The 26,701-nt window shown below is 41.8% G+C and overlaps 1 protein-coding gene across 2 annotated transcripts; it reads left to right on the top strand.

Annotated features, from left to right (window-relative positions):
- The first annotated feature begins 10,283 nt into the window (after positions 1-10,283).
- On the top strand, positions 10,284-25,963 carry hook2 (hook microtubule-tethering protein 2). Of its 2 annotated transcripts, XM_030408006.1 has the most exons (23): positions 10,285-10,507; positions 11,288-11,370; positions 12,691-12,763; positions 12,854-12,904; positions 13,006-13,138; positions 13,500-13,567; positions 13,891-13,956; positions 14,118-14,198; positions 16,473-16,639; positions 16,839-16,979; positions 18,439-18,640; positions 18,792-18,902; positions 20,018-20,105; positions 20,555-20,621; positions 20,972-21,109; positions 21,796-21,883; positions 22,515-22,520; positions 22,696-22,730; positions 22,817-22,899; positions 22,983-23,086; positions 23,623-23,727; positions 23,824-23,895; positions 24,117-25,963. In XM_030408006.1, the coding sequence occupies exons 1-23, from the start codon at positions 10,463-10,465 to the stop codon at positions 24,243-24,245; spliced, it is 2,136 nt and encodes a 711-aa protein (XP_030263866.1). In that variant the 5' UTR covers positions 10,285-10,462; the 3' UTR covers positions 24,246-25,963. The 2 variants fall into 2 exon arrangements, with proteins under 2 accessions (XP_030263867.1, XP_030263866.1); XM_030408007.1 differs by lacking the exon at positions 22,515-22,520 and having other exon boundaries at positions 10,284-10,507.
- The last annotated feature ends 738 nt before the right edge of the window (positions 25,964-26,701 follow it).

Genomic DNA, 26,701 nt, shown 5'->3' with positions numbered 1-26,701 from the left:
AATTCAGTCAGTGCTGACCCTGCAGCGCGAGTTGAAAGGTCGTGGGAGTTATCGCTTCAACAAGGCTCTAATCCGCCATGACAACTCCCTTTCCCAACACCTTTCAAACTGAACCTTTATCCGCTCTCCTGTAATTATCTCCCAAACCGCAGGTGCTATCACTGCTTCTTTGTGTATACATCTCTTTGTACTAGCAGTATATGACAACTGTATAGCTTTTAATGTGTGTTGACCTTGAGATAGCCATCAGCACTTCAAAGAGGCTTTGAGTTGGTGCTCGGAGTACCAGCTCTGCTTCCCAGTCACCACTGCACACAGATCAGAGGCCTGACAACCTCGGCGCGTGTTTACACTCGATGACGGATTCTTAAGAAATGAGACAACGTGCGGGGTCAGCAGCTTTCACTCTCGCGGGTCATCAGCCGGCGGTGTCTCATGGCGTGTCAGTCAGCGGAGCAGCCCTTCCATCACTTGTGTGCGTGAGCTGAGGGGACAGTTAGTTCACCTGTGTCCACATCAGTCACTATCGGTGGCTGTCTGAATCTATCAGCCTTCGGTTGGCCAGTCCACGCTAGCTTTGTGCTGACAGTGCTAAAGACAGGTGGGCGAGCAACAAGTGTGCACAGTGTATGTGCACGCAGACAACACAATGTAGGCCTATATGAGGTATAATAACTTATGCATGGATATTTGATTTACATTTTTGTCCAAATTCGTGTGAACACAGTATAGAAATATAAAAATGCAAATGAGCATTCAGTTGTATTTTTCTGCAGGCTTTAAGTACAGTACAGTACAGCAAATTACATGCCGACCTAAAAACATTTTTCATTTTTTATTTCAGCTTTGTCTGTAATTGGAATACTGAATTTTAATTTGGTTTGCTGTGCATTGTGCGCAGTGAGTAAAATTAAATGCAATTCAATATAACATTCCCCCGCGGTATAATTTATGCAGCTCTGCAGATCTTTGTGTTTGCGGGATGAAGTGTTTCCACTCTGCGTGTGAGCCTAATCTGTTCCCCCTGCGTGGACGCACTCTGATGAGAATGAGGAAGGACAAAAGAGGGAGGGAGATCAGCCTCCCCCCCCCAACCCCCTGGTCTGCTCTCTCCCAGCAGTGATGAGGTTAATGGTGGAGTTACAGTCAGGCCAGATGCAGCCGTGTTGATTGCGGTGGACAGGTCCAGTAAACAGTGCCTGCGTGCTGCTGAGTCAGGTGGAGTGTCACTCTGGGTGAAGGGCCGCGGCTTCACTCAGGCCACACTTGTTGACAACCCGTTCTCTGCCCTCAAAGCTGGGCTGTGTAATTTAGGCTGTTAGGGAAGGGCATCAATTAAGCCAGGCTGGCTGCAGGAGACTGAGCGAGGGATTGAAGGCTGAAGATTGTTTGGGTGTGTTCGAGAGTGTGAGGACCGAAAAGAATAGGGAAGTTGTGCAAGGCTGAAGGTGTGGTTGATTTTTTTTGGCATGTGTTGACGATTCATTCGAATCTGGTTTCACACCCAGCCAACGTTCAAGAGTGGTTAGTCTGAGGTCACTGCTATGAGTGGATATTAAAGAATCAGTTCACATTTTTTCATGTTTTTTTCTTAAATATAATACTCATGTGCAAATATGTGCATTTTAAGGGTTATTGGTGGCTGGAGTCAGTGGCAGATTGTAACTCAAAAACATTTACTTAAGTTCTGTACTTCAGTACAGATTTAAGGTACTTTGAAATACTTGAGTATTAACATTTTATGCAACTTTATATTTCTACACTCGCTACATCTCAGAGGCTAATATTGTCCTTTTTGGCTGTCAGCCAACTACATTTGGCTATGAGTTACTTTTCAGATGCCGGTTTTCATACCCCTCTTGTTCAGTTCCTAATTTGGTGAAATACATTTTGGCTCGTGATGATGGATGTTCCTTTATGGCTTGAGAAAATGATCCTACTCTTAATATAAATAATTTTATTTTTATAGAAATAGTTAGAAGTAGCTCAAGCTTAAAGCTCTACAGCAGTAAATTGCAACATACACATTACCGTGGCAGTAATATGAAGCAGAAACATCGTCTGTAATAGTAAAACAACAAAAGGGAGCATTTTACTCCATAAAATGCAGGGCTTCCAGGCAGCCAGCATAGATAGAATTACTTTAATTATCCCAGACTGGGAAATTATTTAAAGCATGGCTGGTGATCTACTCAGGCTGGCAGCCTGGCACCATTTCCATCTGTTTTCATGTATCCAATATTAACAGAATACACAAATTAACTTTTGTCCTTTGTTGTTGGTAGTCGCAACTCTGAGGAAAACATAAAGTGATCCGGTTGTCTTTGCAACAGCTGCACCAACATTAGTACCAATTGAAAACACTAAAGTTTCCAGTTTAAGTAAGGTTTTGAATGCAGATCTTGTGGTGAAGTATGTTCAAAGGATGGTATAAGTATTTTAACTCAAGTAAAGGGTCTGAATACTTCTTCCCGGTTGCCAATGACTCTTTCAGTGCATTTCTAGGGAAGTAAGTTCTGTTTTTAGACGGAATTTGAAGAAATGTGAACCTTTATCCTTTAATTCTGACCTCACATCAACAGACACATACAGGCAGAGAAATCTCACCACTACCTTTAGCAATAACTTTCCTTATTCTCTGCAGTATTTACATCAGTGTAAATGGCCTACTTTACTGGGATAACAGGCCTTGCAGCAGGCCTGGTCTTGTTTACCACACACCCTGTCAGCTTCAATCCAGCCAGCCACCAATGGAATGACCACGCCACCATGTCCTGTTGCACATGCAGCACCCCCATAGGTCATAGTGTTCTGGTGAAGGGTGTGTGGAGTTATCTGAAATGGCAGGGTGGAGGAAAGACACACCTGGCTTGTGTCCGAGAGGTGGAGCGCACTGCACGTTCCGCTATTGTTGCAGTTGATCGTGGGTGTATGAGGTGTGTTTGCTGGTTTGTGAACATGTGCTGGGAGGAGCAGGCTTAAGCACCATGCCACAAACCTGTTATTAGTTCAGCACAGTAATTATTGCATTCATGACCACTAAATAATAGCATATTCAAACACCTTTAAGTCACACTTCAAGAGGTGATATTTGTGGTTATATAGTGCTCGCCACTGATGACAGCGATATGAACTGCTTCCATTATATTGCAGTAGAATATACAAACACATATCAGCAGGCATTAACATGCTTGTACAATATAAACACCTGGTGTGTAAGAGTGTGTAAAACAGCAGTTCCTGAGGTGTTCATTTTGTAAATTCAATATGCACGAAGACTGTTTCATTAGACTATGTGACACTGTAAATAACAATGTCATAATATTTATTTTTAACAATGCTAGGTCTGTGGATAGTTATGTCAAATGGATGGATTGGCATTTTGTACAGACAATCGTGGTCCCCAGAGGATGAATCCCATTGACTTTGCAGATCCTTTGACCTTACCTGTAGTGCAGGTAGGTTGACATTTTTAACTAAAGTGAAAGAGCTTGACAACTTTTATGATTGTCACAGAAGTTGGTACAAAGAATCATGGTTCCTGGCCATCCCCTCATTTCTTTGAGCACCACCGTAAGTTTCACATTTGTGATTTCAAGTGAAATGTCTCAGCAACTATTTGATGGATGAGCATAAAACTTGATACAGACATTCATGCATCCTGCAGAGTAAATTGCAATCACTGTAATCATACAACAACATTTTAACCTGTCCAGTACTTTGGTTTATGACAAGGTACCTGCTAAATGAATCACATTCCCCTCAGCTAATTAGCTAAAACATGTACAATAACATTAGATATGGCAGTAAATACCCCAGATTTGAAGTCATGAAAGATGTAAAGATGTTCAAGTCATGCGACCGCAATGTAGTTTGTTTATAGCCCAACGTTAGCATTTTACTTTTGGCAATTGCATTCACGTATCAAAAATCATGAAACTGGTTTATTGAAAAATCCCATAGGCTTTTTGTTGAGGGAACCAGGGTGATGCTAACTTTTAGGTTAGCCTATTAATAGCATTATCTCTGCAGCACTCTGTTCAACTTTGTCATGTTAGCATCCTAATGTCAGCATTTAGCTAAAAAAAATCCCTGTGCCTAAGTAGCCGAGGCCTCAAAGAACTGCTAGCATGGCTGTGAGTCTTGTATTTTCACACTATGAGGGAAAAAGGTACAAAACAGCCAAGCGTGTTACATCGTTGTTGCACTGTTGAAAGTTGAGACCAGCTCAACTCTGATCTGTGGTGAGTCTGTCACTTACAGGCAAGCTTCAGGTGTTGGTTTCAAGCTTTATACCGCAGGCTTCCATTGAAAATGACTTATAGCCTGTCGCGTTCTCACTGGAAGTGTGAACACACTGTTTGTCTTATTGTAAAATAGCTACAACCAATAAAGTGTTTTGATGCATCAAGTTTGTCCTGGAATTATTAGTAATCTGTGTAGAAATCGACCCTGGCTTCTTTGATAGTTTTGCAAAAATAGGTGCGTTAAAAATCATTAAATGTTTCAAAATGTATTTTTCAGTATTCAGCCTATCTCTTCATATTATATTGTGTGTACCAGGTGCCGCGCTCATTGCTTCTGGATAGGTTGATCCTCCCCGCTTAGGCCGCTGAAATATCCAAGTGAATGCATCCAAGTGAATACACTTCAATATTGCTATTTTTAGATGCACAAGTGTCACATTGAAACTGTGCCAAGCAACAAAAAAGTAAACAACAATCGCTGTCTGTTGGTTTTCATAAAGTTTAGGATGATTGAAGAGCTCTAATCTGTGAAGGAGGTTGTGCCATTTGGCATGAGCTAATATTGACTGTGAACCTGGAGACAATGGAGGGAGTCTCACGTTGCCCGGAGGAGTAGTGCACCTGATACCCTCGAGGGGATTGGCCCTAATCACACGGACGCATGGAGGGACTCTCCCTGAGAGGAGCCACTTGTTGCCAGACAACTGTGACTCACTCGCGCTGACCATGTGCTGCCTGTTTGTGTGTTTGTGAGAGGGAGAGAGAGAGGGGCTGAGGCATCGAAACAGAAAGCAAGACTTGAGAGAGAGAGAGAGAGAGAGAGACTTATCAAAAACACAAACAAGCGCTCTGAGGGTAAAAGCAAGCAGAACACACCTGTTTTGACACTTGAACAATGATGGATTGTGTTGGGGGGGGCCTGCTCCCACATCACAGCTGATCCCCCCTCCTCCTCCTCCTCCTCCTCCTTGTCCTCCTCCTCGTCCTCCTCCTCGTCCTGGGCCCCTGGTGTGATGTTACAGTCAGTCGAGCCTGAAAAGACCAGAGCGGTCGGTTGACTGCTGCCGTGACTCATCTTTAGATTTAGATCGATAAGTACGAGGGTCGTATAGCGCCCGTTACGTAACATGAGTGAAACTTCGCTGTTCCTAAGTGCCACAGACACAACAATCACTGAGTCACCAATGAGGAGCCGAACTCACCGGCTGTATATTCCGCTGGCTGTTCAACACGTGCTATAACTCTAGAGGGATTTTCAGAACTGGTTTTTGGAGGGCAAACACCCTTTCTGTGGGTCAACATGCTGTGTGCCTTCACATGTCACAAGTATTGAAAAATGGTCACTCCCTGTCAGGTATCAGGCGAGGTTATGTACTGCTCGCCCATACAAAAGACATAAATCCACGGTTTGAGAGCGAGGGAGGAGACGAGGTCATGAATCTCACTATTTTCTCCCTCACCTCTGGTTTACATGTCTTGACAGCACGTAGCTATGTGTACGGGTGACCTCATGTCTAGAAAGGGGCTTTCTGATCAGACTCCTGGTGTTTGTCACCTACAGCCACACGCCTTCTTTTTTATTTTTGGCCTGTCCGTCTCTGCTCTGTGGTTTGGTTGTTTTCCTTTCCCTGTAACACCTGGGAAAGCTGTCGAGGGGGAAAAAAAAACGCTGCCAGCTTCCCAACACATTCCAGCTCCAAATGCCTGGGCACAGCCGCACATTGTTGGCATTCTTTCATTTAAAGGTGCAGCCGTCCTTTGTCTTCCCACGCAACATCATTCATTTATATGCAGGCATGTATGGAGATATTTGGGAATTATGTTTTCACACACTGAATCTGCTTGGTATAATAATTTGTCTCAGTATGATTTTTCCACAATTGAAAAATCGCACAGGTCCTGGAAACTTATTTTCCTCAATCAGACGTCACTATAAGTGATGGTATTTGACATGAACGCACTACTTTCTGCCAGCATCAGAACAGTTTCAGTTCTTTCACACGGGAAAATGTTTGCTTTTTTTTTTTCTCTGTGCTCTCCTCGCTGCTGGAAAAAGGCCACAGGGTTCTGTGCTCCAATCAGGATTTTAATGAAACATTTGAATTGGTGTCAAGAATCATATCTGATCAAACCACACCCATTTTTACATTTGTTTTATTTTAAAATCTTATAAAATAATGGCCAATAATGAGCAACATGATTTGTGTCTTCTTTGGTCGTGAATATTAATGGAGGATATATGAATACTAAAGGAATGACCACTGTACCAAAAAGTTATACGTAAAAGTGAAGGTCATCCGCATGAGTATCAAAAGTACAAGTAAAAGTAAATTATAGATATAATTATCCAGCTGTCGATAAGAAATAAATCAATATAACGAGAAAATATGCAGCGAACTGTATAGTTAAAAATGATAATCAACAGACCAAAATAATCAACAGAATGTGAATAAATAGCATTTTTAACATTATGATGTCTATGTATGGTAGTGCAGAGATATCTTTTTGAAGATAGCGTGCTAACCAGCTAGCCCTGGCACAGCACTCCCTCAAACTCCCAGTCCGAACCTTTAGCTGCACGGCTAACTAAGCTTACTAGCTAAGTGCAGCTACAGTTAGCAGCAGTTAGCGGTTACTCTGGTGATATCCTGCTCCTGATTTGTTTGGGGTATGAATTTGACAGGTGGCCCATTCTTACGTATCCCACCTTTAATAATATACTATTTTTGCTCTGATGCAGCAGACAATCTGCAAAGAAACAAGTGTCTAAAGTTATCAAATTCATTTGGTGGAATAAAAAAGTGTAAGATTTGCCTCCAAAATGTGGAAGAGAATTAAGTTGCAGAAAATGAAAACACTAATGTAAAGTACAAGTACCTCAAAGTTGTACTTAAATATAGTAAATGTACGGATTTTCAGGGGCTCTAAAACAACATCTATTTCTCCCTTATTGAAAAATCTGTGAACGCGCAGATATTTTCCATATTATACGTTTTGACAGGTTGTTTTCTACACTCCCATTCTCAGATATGTGCACATGACGCTCTGAGTTTCAACATCGACCTCGATTATGTTGCTTATTGGCTTCCAAACTCGTATTGATGTCATAAAACCCTGCTGATACATGCACATATTAAACTGTGGTTTAATGTGAGCACAGAGAAACATTCCCCCTCCAGCAGATAAATACGAAAAGTCTTCTCGTGTTAAACTGCATACGTCACTCTGCAGAGTCAAGCGCAACCATCTAGATGAGGCAACAATAAACAAAATGCATGTTTTAGTGAACTGGGACTTTGATAAATCAAAGTAAAAATGTGAAACATGCAGTTTTCTACTTTTCAGAAGAATTTCGCAATACTATGTGTCCTTGTGGAGTGCAAAACACTAGATAGTTTGCACTTTGCACCAAACGAGTTTTTGAAAAAAGGAACTATCCCCTTTTTTTCCAAACAAGAAAACCACAAGCTTCAAAAAAAGGAATAATTACTCAATCTTAGCTGCTGGCCCTCCCACCTCCACCCTTCTGGTTCCCCCCAGAGGGACGCAAGTGCGTCAGTGTGGGGTTGGAAAAGAGGAGAAGTAAAGTGTTTTGACTTTCAGGAAGGAAACACATCTGGGGAATAAGGAAAGAGCGAACGGGTGAAAAGAGGAATTAGCGTGGAGGAAGAGGAGCTGGCCAAAAATAGTCTGCCTCCGCTCGAGCCCTGCCTCGCCAGAGCCCCTACACCACACCTCCTTCCACTCAAGCATTAGTCAGCCCTGACCGATCCCTCAGTGGGTGACTAACTTCTCTGCCCCTCGCCCCAATCATGAACCTCACTTCCTCCCAGGTGTGTTCATCCAGTGTGGGGGTTACTCAGCTTGAGACCCCCAGTTCAGCCTTAGCTTTATTCAACTCATTTAAAAACAGTGTTTCCACTTGTATGCTGTGGCCCTTAACTGAGCAAGTCAGCCATGTGCAAACAGACTGAATGGATGATAAAAAAAAATACATAAAGTTTGACTATAAACAACGAAGAGATAACAGGAGTAGTTAGTTCGGGGGTCTGAGTTTTATAATAACAGCCAGTAGAGGGGAATTGGTAAACATGTGCATTCCTCTGGCTAGGAAACCATCTAGAAAAACAGGAACTCTGACCAGACAAATATTGTAAAGCCAGATGTAAGGAGGTGTTGTGACCAAACTGGTTTTGAATGGGAAGGACCGGAAGAATAACAAATGTGCCACCTAATGCAGGTGTTCAACCGGCACAGTGGACCGTGCTACACAGCCGCTGGCTGGGCTTGCCAAAGCAAACAGGAAGCAGTGGGCAGTGTTTTGTGATTGGCCGCCGCAGTTTGATTTGTGAGAGTGACAAAGAATGCAGGAAGGAGACGTGAGGACAGGGAGATATGCAGATTTCTGAGGAAAGGACGTACGTGTGTGACAGCATGTTAATGATTCGAGAGAGAGGCTTCTGACAGAAACCTGTGAAAGCTTCTCTCGAAGCAGTGTGAACAGGTCGCCGCGTTTCCACTCTCGAGGCTTTTTGACTATACTAAATACAGGTAGTCCTTATTAGGAGAAAATAGACTAACTTTGGAGTATTATATCACAGAGGGTCACACATTAAATTACAAAGTGCCAACTGTAAACCGTTACCCCTGCTGTTTTAAAACTCACACTGGCCACTCAGAGTCTTATTAGAAAGTCTGGACAAAACACCTGTCACAGGCATCGGAGCTCACACTGGAGCTCACAGTGGGGCAGCCAGTTGTGCATCAAGCTGTTTGTTAACTAGAGCCATCCAGTGGTGCTTTAAGGAACTTAGAGTAAAACAAAAAGGAAACAGCAGGGCCTTCATTGATTCTGCTGGCCACCATAGGGGATTTTCTTCCTGGATTAAAAATAATAAAATGATAACTGAAACCAGCACACAGCTTCTTTTCTTTCTTTCTGCTCAAGTAAGAAAGTGACAGATTTTTCCAAGAAACAGTCACAGATATTAATCAAAAAACATTCCACCCTTTAAAAAGTAGGATTTCCAGGTTTTTTCCCATTCATTCTGGGACGAGCAGGTCAGCAGACCGACCAGCAGAACGTATCTGACCCTGCCATCACCCCAACCTACCTCACCATACAGGAAGCTCCACTTTTGTGTGAATATTCCAGTGCAGATGTATGGTCTTGTGGATCTTTTGTTTATCAGTTCGTCTGGTTGCTTTCTCACTATTCCTTGTAAGTGTAACTGTTCCTTCTGTACACTTCTGTACAGATATGGTTACAGACTCTATCAAAAACACAGCTAACAAAGTAAAATGATGAATTTGACCGAGCATTTAATTGTTTGTTGACAGTGAAATTACTATTTTACGTCAAGTTTATTTAGAAAAATGCACCATTTATTGATGATGATTAGGAAGTGTTACAGAATAATTTAATTGTACAGGAAAACTTGCTTTTAACCATGCATATAACAAGACACTTTGACTTTCAACTGAAATTTCCGATTAGTCTTGATTTCAGTAGAAATTGATGCCCTGATTGTTGTGTTGATGTTTTGGGGTATTTATGATGCATACATTGTTTTGGATTGGTCTTTAATTTTTGATGGTTTTGGATAACCTTGGTTTGTTTGAAGGTATCATTTAGTAGGAAATCTTGTATTATTGTTATTGTTATTATCATTGTTCTTAAAAAATATTAGACTTTTTGTGATGTTACTGTCGTGTTGCTCTTTAATTCTGTTTTGGGGATTATATGTGTTACCAATTATGTGTTTGTCAATAATTTTTATTGCTGCATAACTTGAATATATTTGTCATCTCAATTCGTTTTTTTTCTGTCTAAATATCCTAAATGAATAAAATAATGAATTCTGTTTAAGGCTTAAGTCGCCAGCATTTAGGCGAACATGATTCCGGGAGCTTAAAAAGACAGCGGGCTATTATGATGATCATCATTACTGTGTTATTATTATTCACCATGACAGACAAGCTGACCCGCAGCTTAATCCGTTTCCATGGGAACGCTCTTAATACGGAAGCTCGCTTGGATAACAGGAGCTGAAACGCAAAGGGGGAAGGAGCAGCAGGAGGGCGGCCATGGCTGGACAATGACTGACGTGGAAAGTGTCAGGAGTGAGTGAAAAAACTTCGGGAGAAAAAAAGTCTGGAGTGCAAAATCAGTCTCCTCTCTGTACGCTGCTGTCGGTTTCACTGGACGCTGCACAATGAGTCTGGATAAAGCAAAGCTGTGTGACTCACTGTTAACCTGGGTAAGTTTGATATTAGCGAGGTTTCCTAGCAAGGCTAACCGGAGGCTAACAGGTGACAGCAGGTGTCGGCAAAGTCAGAAAAATAACGTCACTCTTGTAAGTGACGGCCTCACATAAACGAGTAATACCTACTTTGTTGAATGAGTACATTAATGTGTGAGCAGGTATGACAGTTGTGTGTTTTGAAGCCAACTATCGCTAGCTAGCCAAGCTAACTAGCTAGGTAAACACAGTGGAAGTTTGCGCTCGGTGGTCTGTCTTACCTCGTTATCTGAAGCAGACTGACTGCGGTGTCAGCGAATGCTGACTGCCAGAAAAACAAACCCAAAAAGCTTAGTGTAAGCAGATTTATGATGTAATGTTAGGCTATCCAAACTAATGACTTCTCGAACCCATGGAAAATCCACCTGTTTGGCACTTTTCCACACGGAGGCAAGTGTAGGACTAAACTAAGAAACCAACAAGCTAATAATAGCATGCGAAGTGGGACTGTAATCCCTCATAACTGCCTAGTATCTGTCATTTAAGTAGTGTTTACAAATACTGAATTTGTTTTCCAAAATTTGACTTTTTTTAACTTACCTGCAGTGGTTTTGTAATAGTGCTATAGTTAGCTACATTAAAGCTGTTAGGGTTTTTACACCCATTAACAGATTAACACCGATGAGTAACACATTCATCAACATTGTACCGTGTGGTTCAGTTTAATAAAATGCATCTGTGCATCGAATATCTACTTGGTTAGTTTTATTGACTCCTTTTCAATGTCTTCATTCCTAGTTGCAGACATTCCAGGTGCCATCGTGCAACAGCAAGCACGACCTAACAAGCGGATTGGCCATTGCACATGTTCTACACAGAATGTAAGGGCACCCACATGCACAAGTGTTTGTTGTTTTGATCACGTGGATGCACAACATGAACACATGAAAAGCCTGGTTGAAATTAATTCAGAACCTATGCACTGAGATTTTCTTATCTGTGTGATTTGCAGTAAATTGCCCTTTGGATTGCACATGGCTATTATCTATTCAAATCTGAAACCATTCAAAGAATAGAGTCTGGATTTGTGAGGTCAGCTTTTTTAAAGACAGTTGTCTTTTCTGTGGGATGATTGTGATCAGACACCCAGCAGTTTACAGGTCTGGTCTGGGTCTTTCAGGTCTGGGGACTTAAAGGGGCACTATGTCATTTTGGAGAATGTATATCAATATTTACAATATTAATGAGGTAGATAAGAAAACGCATACATATTTATATTTTCCATAACTGAATAAACAAGCTGCTCTCAGGAAGATGAAAACTGTTTTAATCTACAAAAGTAGCAGGGTCTGCCAAATAAAAACAAAGTAAATGTTATGAAATTGCGTTGTCCTTTTTAAGGTCAGTTTGTTTATTCACTTTAATCAGTCATGAAAAGGAAGCGATCTTGTTTAGGCATAAACATTTCTCCTTTGATTCATTTTTTTTTCCAAAACTATATAGTGCACCTTTAACCAAAAAACTTAACATTCATAATGAATTCATAATGAAGAGAACTATGTTTTGAGGTTTGTAATGTTTACAATTTGTTTTCTTGTATGTGTGCAAGGAAGGAAGAAGCAGGGCACAGGCTCACACTCACAACATCCACAATGAATGTGCGAGATGTAGCTATATAAGAAAATATATCTACTGAAAATATGTTCAAAGGCTAATGATTATTCAAAGGCAACTACCTACACACCCACATGGTGTTGGTGTTTGTTAAAACATGTTTTTATAGGCTTCATGTTTTTTTTTAAATCAGGCCTACTAAGTTTTACACCAGTGTGACCAGTGACAATGTTTTGTTGCACTTGGTGGATATTTTTTGTCAAGTGCAACCAAAATAGTTGCGCCCTGGAGCTCTGGCAGGTAAGCAGACGTCATAGCTATCATTGAATCAAAGCAAATGTTCCTTTTTCATTTTAAGGTCACTTTAACCTTGAACCAGATGCTCATGTGCTTCTTGAGTTATTTCATAACAAGAGCATTGTTCCCAAATGTGACATGTGACTTTAATGAACTGTTGTACTGATGTCATTGTGCTTTAGCAGAACAGAAGCACAGGGCCACATTGCCCCGTGGCCTCTGTGAATCTTGATGTCCAGAGATGTGTCGTCCTTGTCGTCACCAGAGTTTTCTTGTGCTCTCATTAACAGAGACCCCTCTTGGTTTAATGAGACATGGCTAGGCAGGATCAAGGAGGAGAGCGGGGCCAACTGGCGCCTCAAGGTAATTTGTGAAACAGCAGGATATGACAGTATACCCTAAGGTAACATTTTTTTTCCCACTTCTTTCCTCTGATTAGTTTTGTTCTTTCAGGTCAGCAACTTGAAAAAGATTCTCAAGAGCATGCTGGAATATTATCACGATGTAAGAAGATTTCTGTTATTTCTACTGACTTTGACACTTCTAGTCCACCTTTAAATTTGCTCAAAGCTCAACCCCGATCTCACCGTATTCTTAATTAACAGGTACTCGGTCACCAGGTGTCAGATGAGCACTTGCCAGATGTGAACCTTATAGGAGAGTTGGGAGATGTCACTGAGCTGGGGAAGCTGGTACAGCTCGTGTTGGGTTGTGCTGTCAGTTGTGAGAAGAAACAAGGTAAACTGTGTGCTGTAAAATGGGGGGGGGAAAAAAAAGAGAAAGAAAGCCAAGTAGACGCAGCCATCCATAAAAATAACACACAGGATTAACTCAAAGTCTAATCACATGGTTCTTGCTTTGATCATCCCAAATTGATAAACGTACCACATGCTATTTTTCTCTACACTAAAGAAGGAAGAAAGAAAGAAAACAAGGAAGATTTGAAAAAAATTAATGTATTTAAACATTAGCTTTATGATCACAGGCTCTCTGAAAATACTGGTAGATGCATTGCTGGTTTGGTTTTTAGAGAGTATTTGTGTTAATCTGTTTTTTGGCTGCACCTTCACTGCTCTGTGTTTTCGTCTCCTAAACACAGAGCAAATCCGGCAGATAATGACACTTGAGGAATCTGTCCAGCACGTCGTGATGACAGCCATTCAGGAGGTGAGTGAGCCTCTCGCTTATCCCCCTGGTTTCTCGCTACTTTGCATTAATCCCAGCTCTTAGTCATGGTTAATTCACAATCAAAGAAATCCGGATAAGCAAAAGACTGATCGGAGTCCCAGAAACCTTACTCTGAGATATTTCAAGAATATGTTTTTTTTTTTTTATGTCATTGGCACCCAAAGGACTGGAAAAAACATAATAAATAACATACCAAATAAAGATGCGTAGAAACTCCTATAAACTTGCTTTTGGAAACAGGTTCTTGTATTCTCCCATAATGTAAGGTTTTTACTGACTTTCTCATGACCGCTTTGTTTCAGCTCTTATCAAAGGAGCCTTCATCTGAACCGGGAAGCCCAGAGACCTACGGGGACTTTGATTACCAGGTGAATCCCGCAGCACTTTCATTCTCCTTCTGTATATTGTTCCTGTTCCTTGCTCAACAGATCTGTTACATCCTCCTTTTGTGTTTTCACGCTTTCATTCATGAAAACTCCCTCCTACTGAGACTAGTGTAACATCTCCTCTGTCCCCTCTGTGTTTGCAGTCCAGGAAGTATTATTTTCTCAGTGAGGAAGCAGGCGAGAAAGAGGACCTGAGCCAGCGCTGTCGAGACCTGGAACATCAGGTTAGTACACCAGATGACGTCTACAACTTACTTTGCAAACATTTCCCGAGACCTTAAAGTTGGAATCCTTAAGATATGGTCCTGGTTAATTTGATGACACTTTTGGTTACTGGTGTAACATCAAGTACATTTTAATACAACAGGAGCCAAATATCAAGGGGCATCAAATACTCCTTTCACGAAAATACTGGACTATCTGTTACAGTACAGCCAAGCCATTTGACATCAAAATTAGCATGTATATGCAAGATGTTTTTCTTGTTTTGGGGGTTTTTTTTTGGTGTCTAATGTTTGACACCAGAGAACAGGGGAAAATATAAAGACAGCAGATCATATACCTCATCAGACCACATCCAGAAGACATTAAAGTTGCTGTACAAAAGTCTTAAAAATGTATATTATTAAACTGCTATTTTATAGGGCTGATGATTGAAGTAGCTGAGAAGTGAGAGATCTCTCATATCTCCCCTCTCTTTAGAGTTGAACATGTGCAGTAGCAGTCGGGCAGCTGGCAGTGTCTGGTACTGACATGGCGGACGGTTAAAAGTGTAATCATAACAAAGTCCGAGTGCTGGTCGAACGAAGATAGATTGAAAAACATTTACGTGCCAACAATTTTAACTTAAAGCATGTCATAACATGGCAAGAATTGGTGTGTCCACCCAGGTGTTTTGTCTCTACCATAGCTGATCGGAGCTTAAGCCATTAACACCAGTGACTACTGCCTTCAAAACCAGATGTTTATGGGTGTAAGTGTAATTTTTGTGCATGGTGAAATACTAATGCTATTATTATTTTGAAATACTCTGACACAGTGTATGTAGAGTGAACAGTGAGGCTGCTATCATTGAGATATACTTGCAAACAGTAATGCAGGGATATAGGCGGCATTTTTTTCCTGAGGAACCCTTGACTGTAGGTAGATAATTTAAACCCAGTGTGGGGATGGCAGACCTTGCCACTAAAAATGAAAAATACTGTGTGGAGGAAGTTGGTGAAAATAAATGCACAGAATGGCTATTTTTAAAAAACTGCTGTACATAAATGGTATCAGAAGAAGAGTTTGATAGCATGAAAAATCGTTAGGATTCTAACTTTAAGATGGCATACTGGGGCGTGGGCTTGTTTGTCTTCCATTTGTCTTACAGCTGTTGGAATGGTCTCAACAGACAAACTATTTTGTGGTTTTGGAGCTACATAAAACCATTCCAACTGTTATGAACCGGATTCTCAGTTACTTGGATGCCCAGTTTAGCTGTACTTTGGTTGCAGCATGTTGGTGAATGTGTGTGCCTGCTCCTTTTTGTGCTCTGGCCCTTATTGATTAGCCCGCCTGAGACTTTGTTTGTGTTCTCATGGCTTGTTTTTGCACCACTGACTGAGAGGGGACTAATTTAGTATTTTTTCTTGTCAATAGTTGCATAACATCAAGATAAAACTGACACATTGCCTTGGGATGGAGCAGTAGCCAACAATAATTTGTACTGCTCTCTGCCCACCTGTTTGTTTACTTACTTAGCCCACGCACTAGGGATTAGTCATTTGTGTTGTTTTGAAAGCTATTTACTGTTACTGGTCCTGTGCTAAAGCATGCAATCTGTCCCTGAAGTTCAGTGTAGGGTTTTGCTGTATTCAAACCACAAAGATGTCCAGCAGGTAAGTATACACCCCACTTTTTTAATATTGGAATGCGTCCAGCTTGTCTAACTATAACTTGACTCAAATACAAACAGCTTGTGAGCCTTTTATTACAACTCTGGCCTGTTAAATACATTTCTCCCCTTGTACTATGACCATATGACCAACAGTGTTAAAGGTCCTCAATGAGCTGTGCACATTCTTTTGCTTATATCATGAAGATCTAGTTCTGACCCTGAGGGAAATCCTAACAACTTCACTATTGAGAGTCCCATCTGCCTGAGACCATTACACATCAGCTGACTAACTAGCTTTTGACAACTGAGCATGTGAAATGAGGGCAAAGCATGTGTTTTGAGGTCCTGTAAGCATGAAAAGTGGTAAGTTTGTCGCTGTGTATTTGTGTCTTACTTCTGTCGTGTGCCATTACTTTAAGGATGTCAATTGTTCAAGTCGGCGATCTTGATACGTCATTCTTTAAATCAGGACTTTTCTGGCGCCTCTTCGATCTCTTCTTCTTTCCCTTTTTCACTTTGTGCATCTTCACCACTTCTCCCTCAGCAGTCTTTTACCAACTCCCAGTCTTTTCCCCTCTTTTACAGTGTTTGTCATCCGTTCCTCTCTCTTTCCTCATAGCTGTCGGTGGCTCTGGAGGAGAAGTCCTCCTTACAGGCAGAGACTCGCTCCCTGAAGGAGAAGCTGAGCCGCTTCGACTTTCAAGACGCCTCCACCACTGCCATCACCGGCAAGAAGCTGCTGCTGCTTCAGAGTCAGATGGAGCAGCTACAGGAGGAGAACTACAGGTAGGAGTCACAGTTGCTGAGGAAAGACATTTTGAGATTTACATAATGTTCCTGTCTTTTAAAGAACATGCAATAGTTATGTTAACATCATGTGGACTTGCAGATCAGGGTTGATTTTGCTCTATTTAATGCCTCACAACGAGTCCATTTAGTTTACTCAGCTACACAAACCACTGCTCTGCTATCGTGTATATCTCAGACTGGAGAACAGCAGAGATGACATGCGTGTGCGGGGAGAGATACTGGAACGTGAGGTGACCGAGCTGCAGCTACGTAATGAGGAGCTGACCAGCCTGGCGCAGGAGGCCCAGGCTCTCAAAGACGAGATGGACATTCTCAGGTGAGACATTGAACTTAATGCTGAAGCCAAAACAGTGCAGGCCTCCTCACAAGGCGTCGGAGGACGTTTCTTACAATTCTCAGGAACAAAGTGGGCGAGGAGGTGTTTTAGACCAGTGCCAATGTATTTAATATACAACAAGTTTGCAAGACAAGTTATTAAATCAGAAACACGCATTCAATAAATGATTAATACATTACAGGGAACATTAAAAGAGTGTTGAACAGAAGTAGAAGCAGCCGATTTCAAATTCGTCATCACAAGTGCTCCATGGTATAAAGTATCTTTGTGAAACAGATTTAACCTTTTACCAGCTTGTCCCTGAAATGTTGCTGCATTCCCAATACAGCCGTACCAACATTGTCCCTAAAATGTTAGAAAGTCTGGAGGTTGGAGGGTGCCCATTTCAATCCCTGCTCTGATTCACACATGACCTCATGCAGGACTATTTCTGTGAAAGGGACTAATGTTTGTACTCAGCCAAACTGCAGAAACGTCACGCTTGGTTTGTGTTAAATCACATGACACTGAGGGTTTTGTGTTCTCTGCTTCTGAAGCTTTCCAACAGAGCATTATAGTTTTGTGCGGTGTCACAACAGGGAGGACCCAGGACATTAAGGGCTTCCTTTAATACAGATACTACAGATGTTCCCTTATAACCATGTTAGTTTATTTTGAGTTAATTGCACAAACATTGTTTATGGGTTGTAAATACTCACTAATACATATTTTTCTGGTTGAAAATGGGACTGAACAATTAATCAAAATAACATAAATACTTAAAATCCCAATATGGCCAAGTACAACATTCAAATCCCAAATGTAACGGTTTTTGCTAAAGGTAAAATGTGTCACAACAACAAATTGCATACGTTTAATTTTTACAAAATGTTCTGTGAAAATGAGAAACAAATATTATTCCCACTATAGTTATGATTCATCGCAATACGCATAATGTTTAGCCCTAATTAAAAAAGGTCTACTATAAACTCCTGTTTGCTCAAACTACAGAACCGGGCTCAGATGTAAAACTAGGTATCAATGAACACATGTTTAAAGACTGGCATCTTCAGTAGAATGAAATGGTCGTGGAGCTGAGAGACACAGACAGGAATGTTGGAAAGTATTGAGAGAAAAACAAACACATTGTGGGTTTTGATCTTTTCAAGCGATTTACTGACAATCTGAAAAATGTAAAATATCACCAGCGTTTTCCTTTAAGCTGGAGTTCATCTATTATCAATTTACACTCACAGAAACAACTCCCACACTGCCCACACACAGACGTCCATTCAGCTCCTCTCTCCGACATCTGTGAATTTCATGCATTGACACTGGCTTGCGTCAGAGTTGTTGGTTTTCAGTAGTTAAGTACACATCCACACGGATGTATTGTGTAAAAGTCATATTCCTGTTCTGGTACTCAGCGCCTCCCACACTGTGCTCTCCTCCCCCTCAGGCATTCGTCTGACCGGGTGAACCAGCTTGAAGCTCTGGTGGAGACATACAAGAGGAAGCTGGAGGATCTGGGCGACCTGCGCAGACAGGTGCGCCTCCTGGAGGAGCGCAACACGGTGTACATGCAGCGCACCTGCGAGCTGGAAGAGGAGCTCCGTAGGGCCAACGCTGTCCGCAGTCAGCTGGACACCTACAAGAGACAGGCAAGCTGTGGGTTGGAAGGAGAGAGGGAGGGTGTTACTTGTTCCTGTGTTGACGTCCAAGTGATGCTAAACACAGTCTGGCTCATGCACGTGTTTGGAAAAGCTTGCAGTTTTTATTGAGAGCTCTGTTGCTATGCTCTCTGACTTGCAGGCTCATGAGCTTCACACCAAGCACTCGGCAGAGGCCATGAAAGCTGAGAAATGGCAGTTTGAGTACAAGAACCTTCACGACAAGTATGACGCACTGCTGAAGGAGAAAGAAGTGAGTTGGTAAACATAGTTGGGAAATAAAAGTTTGATTGTGGCGGTCAAAGAATGAGCTGTTTTATTAGTGCAGTGCATCTGCTTATAGTGGCTCTGTCAAGTATAATTGTCCCACACTGAAGCCCTTTTTTTTTTTTTTTTCTATAAAAGATGCAGTTATGTCATTTTCATTCCAGTGAAGGCCATTTATTGTGATTATGACCTCCCTGAAGGAGGAATTGTTGCCAAGAAAATATCGTACTATTCTTCAGTGGACTCCCACATCAATTCTAGCACCTCCTGCAATCTGACAGGAGTGATTAATGTCCTCCATTACTTGTGGGAGTGATTAAGAATTTACATACTGTACTGACATGAAGTGTACATTTAGTTTGTGCTACTTGTACGTCGTGTGTGGGCCAATATATAGGAAACTTTTCGGGTCAGGTTTAGGGATGCAGCGATGTGGTTTAAAGTGTCATAGTTGAGGCTCATGCTGAGTGTGTCTGTTCTCAGAAAAATAATGTACCATAACGTACATTTCTTTAAGACTAAGTAGCAGTGGATTTAGAGTTGGACTTTCAGTTCAGTGTAAACCAATGACAACAAAAGCAGAAAAAGGATTATTGCATCAATACTTAACACTCGCCAAAATGGCATGTAATTCCCTGCATAGCACCTGCATAACAGATGTTAATATTACAAATTATAGTACTGTATTATTTAGTTACTCTATTACTTCTTTCTCTTTTTTTTAAAGCAGCAGCTGTTTTAAAAAAGCCAACAAAGAAATGTTGTGTGAATGAAGTACAACCAAACTTGTGAATAAAATGCTGATGTGATTTTACATTTTTACAATATTATTTACAGTAAATTAATGCATTATTATTGCGTATGCAGGATTTTTCCTTAGACTGTAACTCTATAATTATTGCTTCCCTAGTGTGGTTTGAGAGTCAAGTCCATTTGCATTTGCAGAGCGGGTCTAATGAAACTTACTTAAGCATTTGTTCTAAATAATCTCTAAGCATTTTAGCCTTTACTTGAAAACAAACACAGGAAATGTTTCTTTCCACACATTAAGCACTCTGAACTGAAGCTGAAGCCTGTGTTGCATTGTGCTTTCTTCTGTAGCGTCTCATCTCTGAAAGAGACACGCTTCGGGAGACAAATGACGAGCTGAGGTGTGCACAAGTCCAACAGAGGTGTCTCAGTGGAGCTGGTGAGTTGTGATCAGAAACAAATAACTAAATGGCAAGAATGTAAAATAAACCAAAGCAAGATTCTAATTTCTGTTACACACATTTAAGGTTTACTGCTGCACGGGAGCATGTTAATGAACCACCAATGTCTCACCATTAATTAACCTCACACAGCACACAACATTGAAACTAACTGGTGAAGTGAATAGCATTGATCATCTCGGACACAGGACACCCTCAGAGGTCTTGTGTCTCTGCCTCAATGTGTTTTTGGGACACAAGGGGAACCTGCTCACTTTAAAGCAGGTGGTTTTAATGTTATGGCTGATCAGTGTATATACATATAAATACGTTCTGTCAATCTGATTCTATTTTTCCCCTCCAGATTAAAACAAAAATCAGAATAATTAGGCTTTATAATAATGTTACCAGCTGACACTTAATCTCCTCTCTCTCTCTCTCTCTGCAGGAGGCTTGTGTGACAATGGTGCCACAGTGGGAAACCTGGCTGCAGAGATCATGCCTACTGAGCTCAAGTATGTCTTTTGTGTTGTATCTGTTTGTATAAGCCGGGATGTAGTTTAACATGTAACCAAATATAAGCGTAACCGATGAGAATTTCCGCCTGAACTTGCAACACACACGCATTGGTGTCACTATCAGAAGCCCAGTTGTGCTCTAAATTAGTCTTCTATAGTAAGAGGCAGAATCGGAGCCTGAAATAGCAACACATGCATGCCAGTGCCGCACATTTGGCCGGGGCGTTGTCAGACGGGTCGACTGGGCAGACCTTTTATGACTCTGTTGCTCTCGGACCCGCTTCATCAGTCCTCCTCTCCTCCTCCTGTTTCCCTCCACTCTTCTCATTGTTTGTCTCCTTCCACAGGGAGACGGTGGTGCGTCTACAGAGTGAAAACAAGATGTTGTGTGTCCAGGAGGAGACCTACAGGCAGAAGGTAGTGGAGGTACAGGCGGAGCTGGAGGATGCTCAGCGCAGCAAAAACGCCCTGGAAACTCAGAACAGGTAGAGTGATGTGTGTCTGAACAAGAAGCTGGACTGTATGTCAAGTTTTAGGTAATCAGTCCCCTTCTAGGCCACCATATTGTGTGTTCCTGGCCATTAAGCTGTTTGTTTGGCTGATGGTGGGAGTGATATCTGCCTAAATGTCAACGCACCCTCTGGACTGTGTGCTCAACTGAGCTGTGTGGGCTGGACTGGAGGACAGACAGCAGAAAGCCAGATTGTCCCTTGACTGTGTGTGTGTATGTGTGTGTTTACATGCCTGTGGGCATGTGGACATGTGGGTGGACTGTGTGTGTGTGTGTTTGTGTGTGTGTGCCCATGCAACACCAGGCCCAGGGTGTGGGAAGCATCCTCAGCAACAGTAACAGGAGGAGAGGAGTGGAGTGAGCATGCTCAGTGAGAGCGAAGCAGTGAATGGCCAGGCAGGCAGGCAGGCAGGCAGCACACTGGGTGGAATGGATGAACACTCCCTGCAGCAGATGTACACAGATCCAACATCTTCCACCCACAGTATCAACTTAATAACCTTGTGTTTCATCTTCACCATCTGCCTCCCCTCTCTTTGTTACTCTCTCCCACAGTGTTCCGTAAACCCTTTTCATTTTCTCTCCGTTTCTTGTGTCTTTTTCTTGCTCATTTTGTTCCTGACCTCTCCTTTTGTCCCCCGTCCTTGTCTCTTTCTCAAGGTTGAACCAGCAGCAGATCTCAGAGCTGCGTTCTCAGGTGGAGGAGCTGCAGAAAGCGCTCCAGGAGCAAGACAGCAAGACGGAGGATGTGAGTGGAGAGAACTTCTTCCGCCTCCTCTGCCCACTTCTGTCACTTTTTGTTATATCCCCTCGCATCACGAACCAGTTTTCTACAAATGGAGTTGACAGAGTAATGTGTGAATTAAGGCAACAAAATGTAACTCTGCTGGAGATAGTTGGTTGACTGTCGAGTCTCATCCGCAGTTTGTCAAATACTGACACTTTGGGTTGGTAGCTCAGGGCTGACGCCATGTTACGTTTTGTTGCTTTAAACTGATCAAGGTGAAATCAAGAAATCTGCCCGTATTGTTTCTAAATCTTCGTCAGATTATGATGATGATGATGTTAGTTTAACATTTTCTGAAGTTTTCTGTAGATTTGAAAACGTGGAGGTTGTTCCAAGAAACGAAAAACAAAGTTCAATATATGTTCTAGAATTGAGTTAATAATGTCCCCATGTGTAACAACAAAGTGTTTGCATGGCACACTGACCATATTGAACCCTGTGACTGGAGGACCGAGGACTGCAGTGTTTGTTCTACGTTGGTACATGCTGTGTGGGAATTTAACCCATGTTTGTGGTGATTCACTGTTAACGCCTGCCCCTCTCTGTCTGTCTCTCTCTGCCTGCCCCCATCGATCAACCCTGCCAAAATCAGGCCATCGTAAGTACGGCCCACCCTCTGCCCAGCTGGCCCATGATTTAACTCTTTGACTGCTTGACTTTCACAGCTTATATATATGTGTGTGTGTGCGTGCGTGTGTGTACCATTTAGAAAGCCTTGTGTGTTAGTTTTGAGTGTAATTAGTTTTTTGTGTTTTTTTTTTTCTTCTTTAAAGTCCTCCTTACTGAAGAAAAAGCTTGAGGAGCATTTGTAAGTATTCTGCTGCTTCTTACATTTAATTTAAACACGTGAGATCAGAGCATAAAGTGAACACACACACTCTTGGTATGTTGCAGGGAGAAGCTCCATGAAGCTCACTCGGATCTCCAAAAGAAAAGAGAGGTCATCGATGACCTCGAGCCCAAAGCGGACAGCAACAGTAAGTGGGTCTTTGCTGCCTCTTTGAGCGCCCACCTCTCCATCTTCTCTTCTCAACACTTGTTTTGTTTTTCTACCCCTCAGTGGCGAAGAAGATTGATGAACTCCAGGAGATCCTGCGCAAGAAGGATGAGGACATGAAGCAGATGGAGGAGCGATACAAACGCTACGTGGATAAGGCGAGAACGGTCAGTCCAACCGAACTGAACGTGTTGTCCTCGTCATACAGCTCTAAAATAAAAGTGTGAAGGTTATTTTTTTCACTGGTTAAAGGGGAACTCCACCAATTTTACACATCATTCTGCCTGCATGTGTTGGGAGTACTACTACATATGTGAAAGAAATCGTATCAGAGTTATGTGAAGACTGTTCATTCACCTCAAGTGATGTCATTTGGGTCTGAAGACTTTAAGTTTGACAATGAAAAATCTGGAAGTGTGGAGTCAGAAGAAAGTGAACTTATCAAACATCTAAGGCCCGTCTCCCATTGATGAGCTCAAACTATACATTAGCTGCTACTAGCATAACACACCTACATCTCTGCCCATAATGCAACACAGCCACCAACATTTCTGTCGATGTAGGTGTCTGGTTTTGACAAGGAAGAACAATGTGTGGGATAATGAAGACAATATGTTTTAGACTGTCCATTGTGATTCTAACACTCTTTAAAGGAGGGCAATGCTAAGTCAGCGAAGTAAGAAAAGGCCCTTTTTGTGCGCAGGTGATCAAAACCCTCGATCCCAAGCAGCCAGTAACTGCGACGCCTGAAATTCAGGCACTGAAGAACCAGCTGACAGAAAAGGAGAGAAAGATCCAGCACCTGGAGGTATCAGTGTTTTGCCTTGAAGATTAAAAAAAAAACTCAGGTCATTGTGGCTCTTTGAATCTCACTAATGCGTGATGATCTGTTCCTGCTGCGCAGCATGACTACGAGAAGAGCAGAGCCAGACATGACCAGGAGGAGAAACTCATCATCTCTGCATGGTACAACATGGTAAGTGAGTGTAGACATGTTTTAGAAGGCGCTTCAGTGTTATATTGAGGATTTCATGTCAGTTTAACTACAGAGAATCATTTAGTTCACCGAGTTCTTTTAAGGCCAAACAAGGATCCTTATTGGACAAGACAAAAGTTCTTATTCTGTATTCTGTACATCCTCTTCTATGCCCACATCTGATCCATCACTCCTTCTTTGTCTGTCTGTCTCTCTCTCAGGGGATGGCGTTGCATCAGAAGGTTTCTGGCGAGCGGGTCGGTCCCTCCAACCAGGCCATGTCCTTCCTGGCCCAGCAGAGGCAGTCCACCAACGCCAAGAGAGGCCTGACACGGCACCACCCGAGATAAAACCTCCAGCCGGTCGAACAAACATGAAAGGAAGCACAGAGACGATGAGGCGATCTACAGCAGACTTCTTCATCCGAACTCCCTGCACCTTTTTTGCCTTTATGCCTTCTTTACTGGATCACTGCACCTCAGAGTATTCCTCATGCTGCTACTGCCCCCTGCTGGCTCTTAATGGTACGAGAATGTTTCTTTTCCCTGTGGAGCCCCAGTGGAGAGATTTGACTGTGTTGAACTCCGCTGCTGATTCAGAGTCAACCCATGAAAACAGAAACGATGAGAGTAGGAGTTGTAAGGCCTAAAGCGAGGCTGTCTCACCTTTTAAGGTGACTTTTATTTCCTCTGTAGCCTCTCGGACTCTGTCCTGTTTGTTTAAGGTTTGTTTTATAGTTTCTTTTTTTTTAATCTTTTATCTTATACAGTAGGATGACATGTGGAGTAGATTTGTGAAGTTACAGTTAGAGGGGTATTACAACTGCTACTGAGGTGCTAATGAAGCCCTAAAGCTACACAGGAAACAGACTTTCACACTGAGCTGTCAGCATATCTCCTTGGTTTTGTTCATTTGTTTAGAATGTAGCAATATTTTCCCCTTTTTTTGTCCTGTTGAACCATGTGTTTTTGAGGTAAGTTTGACTCTCTAATTTCTATTCAAAACATGTAAAGACCATGAAGTTGTGCTAACAGCTTGAATGGGTTTCCCCCTATGTCACTTGAATCATTTTCTCTGAAATTACAAAATTGCTCTATAAGACACACCAAAGCACTTTCCTAGAAGGGTGGGTTTGTTCAGTGCCTCACAGAATACTAGAAATACTCCCTCTATTAATGACACTGTAGTTTGACATATTCGGTGTCGACCTCTTCTCTCTGTCTCATTTGACACAAATAGATTATACTTAAAGACAAACTGCAGGCTCATGATCATGTGACCTCTGCGTTAAATTTTTCTTAACATGTTCTCATTTGTTGCCTATGAATTTGCTTATCACCGTACGATTATTTTTCTTCTTCTTCCCAAAGATTAAACAGGGTGTTGGTTGTGGGTAGGACCTTATTGCACTCCAACCACTTTAGACTCCAAACCGATGTGATTATAGACAACAGATAGCCTCCTATTTTATTAAAACTGGAAAACTAATGCGCAATAGAGTCCATAATGACAAGAACACTACAAATAATGACTCAGCTAATGGCTGTTTGCTGCTCCTTGAACGCATTTACAGTTCAACTTAACTGGAAGGATTCATCGTTAAGCTGGAATTCTGCTTTTCGACAGGAAGTCGGAGGCGGGTAGAAAGGTTGAGCCTGTAATAGACAATACATTCATCAACACTACGTCCGCCTTTTTTATCTACTGGTTAGTTTTCCTCTTGAACAGATAGTCATTTTTGTCCATCCCATATCAGAGCTGCTGTTTTGTGACCTGTACTTTGTCTCTGTGAATGTTTGTGCTACTGTCTACACGGACCAGGATCCTGCTGTTGTGTGCACACATTTTTGTACCGTTTGAGTTCCGTGATTTGAGTTGATATTTATGTTAGTTACACATTTGCATGGCGTGAAGGGGTTAATTTAGGTTTTACAGTGTTTGTATCATACTACTGGTCTAGTAGATTCTAGCGTAGCGTACATGTCACAGGGATCAGAGGCAAGTTAAATATTTGTAGTCCTGTCTGTTCTACTTTTGCACTACAAATAAATGGGATCTTAAGATAAGAGATGGTTGTCTGGTGTGTCCTTGCCAACACATTTTAAGTAAACTGAGGAACCATTCACCAGTCCTGTTCAACTGTGTATGGAAACTTGTACAGAAGGATCTGAGTGAGAAGACTGACCCAGGTTTTGTCACCTTGATCGTTCTTGTGGGCACATTTTTAATTCTGTCATGATCTAAAGGCCAAACTGATTAGTCAGACTTCACACATCCTTCAACAGCCCGACCAGTCCAGTAAAATGGTGAAAGCACTGTTTATGTATCGCACCACTTTCTACAAGCATGTCTTGATAACTGTCTAAATCTTGCTGGTCAACAAATAACCACGGAACAGACTCAAGTACACAGCATGTTCTTTTGAAATGGCCTGTTGGAGACTGCAAATTGTGTTTTTAATTTTCTTCAGTTCTTCTTTTCTAAAGGTCTTCAGTCTTTCTCAGGGAGATGTCTCCTATAATTAGATGTAAGATGGAGCTGGCAAAAGTTCAGTTTCACTTTCAATTACTTGATATTATGCCCTTCTATCTACAAGCCTTCCGTACTTTATTCTATCTAGAACTTAGAATGACAACAAATCTAGTGACAAATGATTATGATTCCCAACAATCAGCAACAGGTCATGTTTGACAGAAACCAGCTGGAGCAATACAGATTTATGATGTAACATTGTAGTGAAGGACAAAGGCTACAGTACAAAGTACAGGACTCGAGGTGTGTATTTTATTGCTGATGTGGAAGATTT

The sequence above is a fragment of the Sparus aurata genome, chromosome 23, assembly GCF_900880675.1.
Source record: "Sparus aurata chromosome 23, fSpaAur1.1, whole genome shotgun sequence".
Taxonomy (NCBI): Eukaryota; Metazoa; Chordata; class Actinopteri; order Spariformes; family Sparidae; genus Sparus; species Sparus aurata.
Note: the sequence above shows the minus strand (reverse complement) of the source record. Positions and strands in the feature narration are given on the sequence as shown.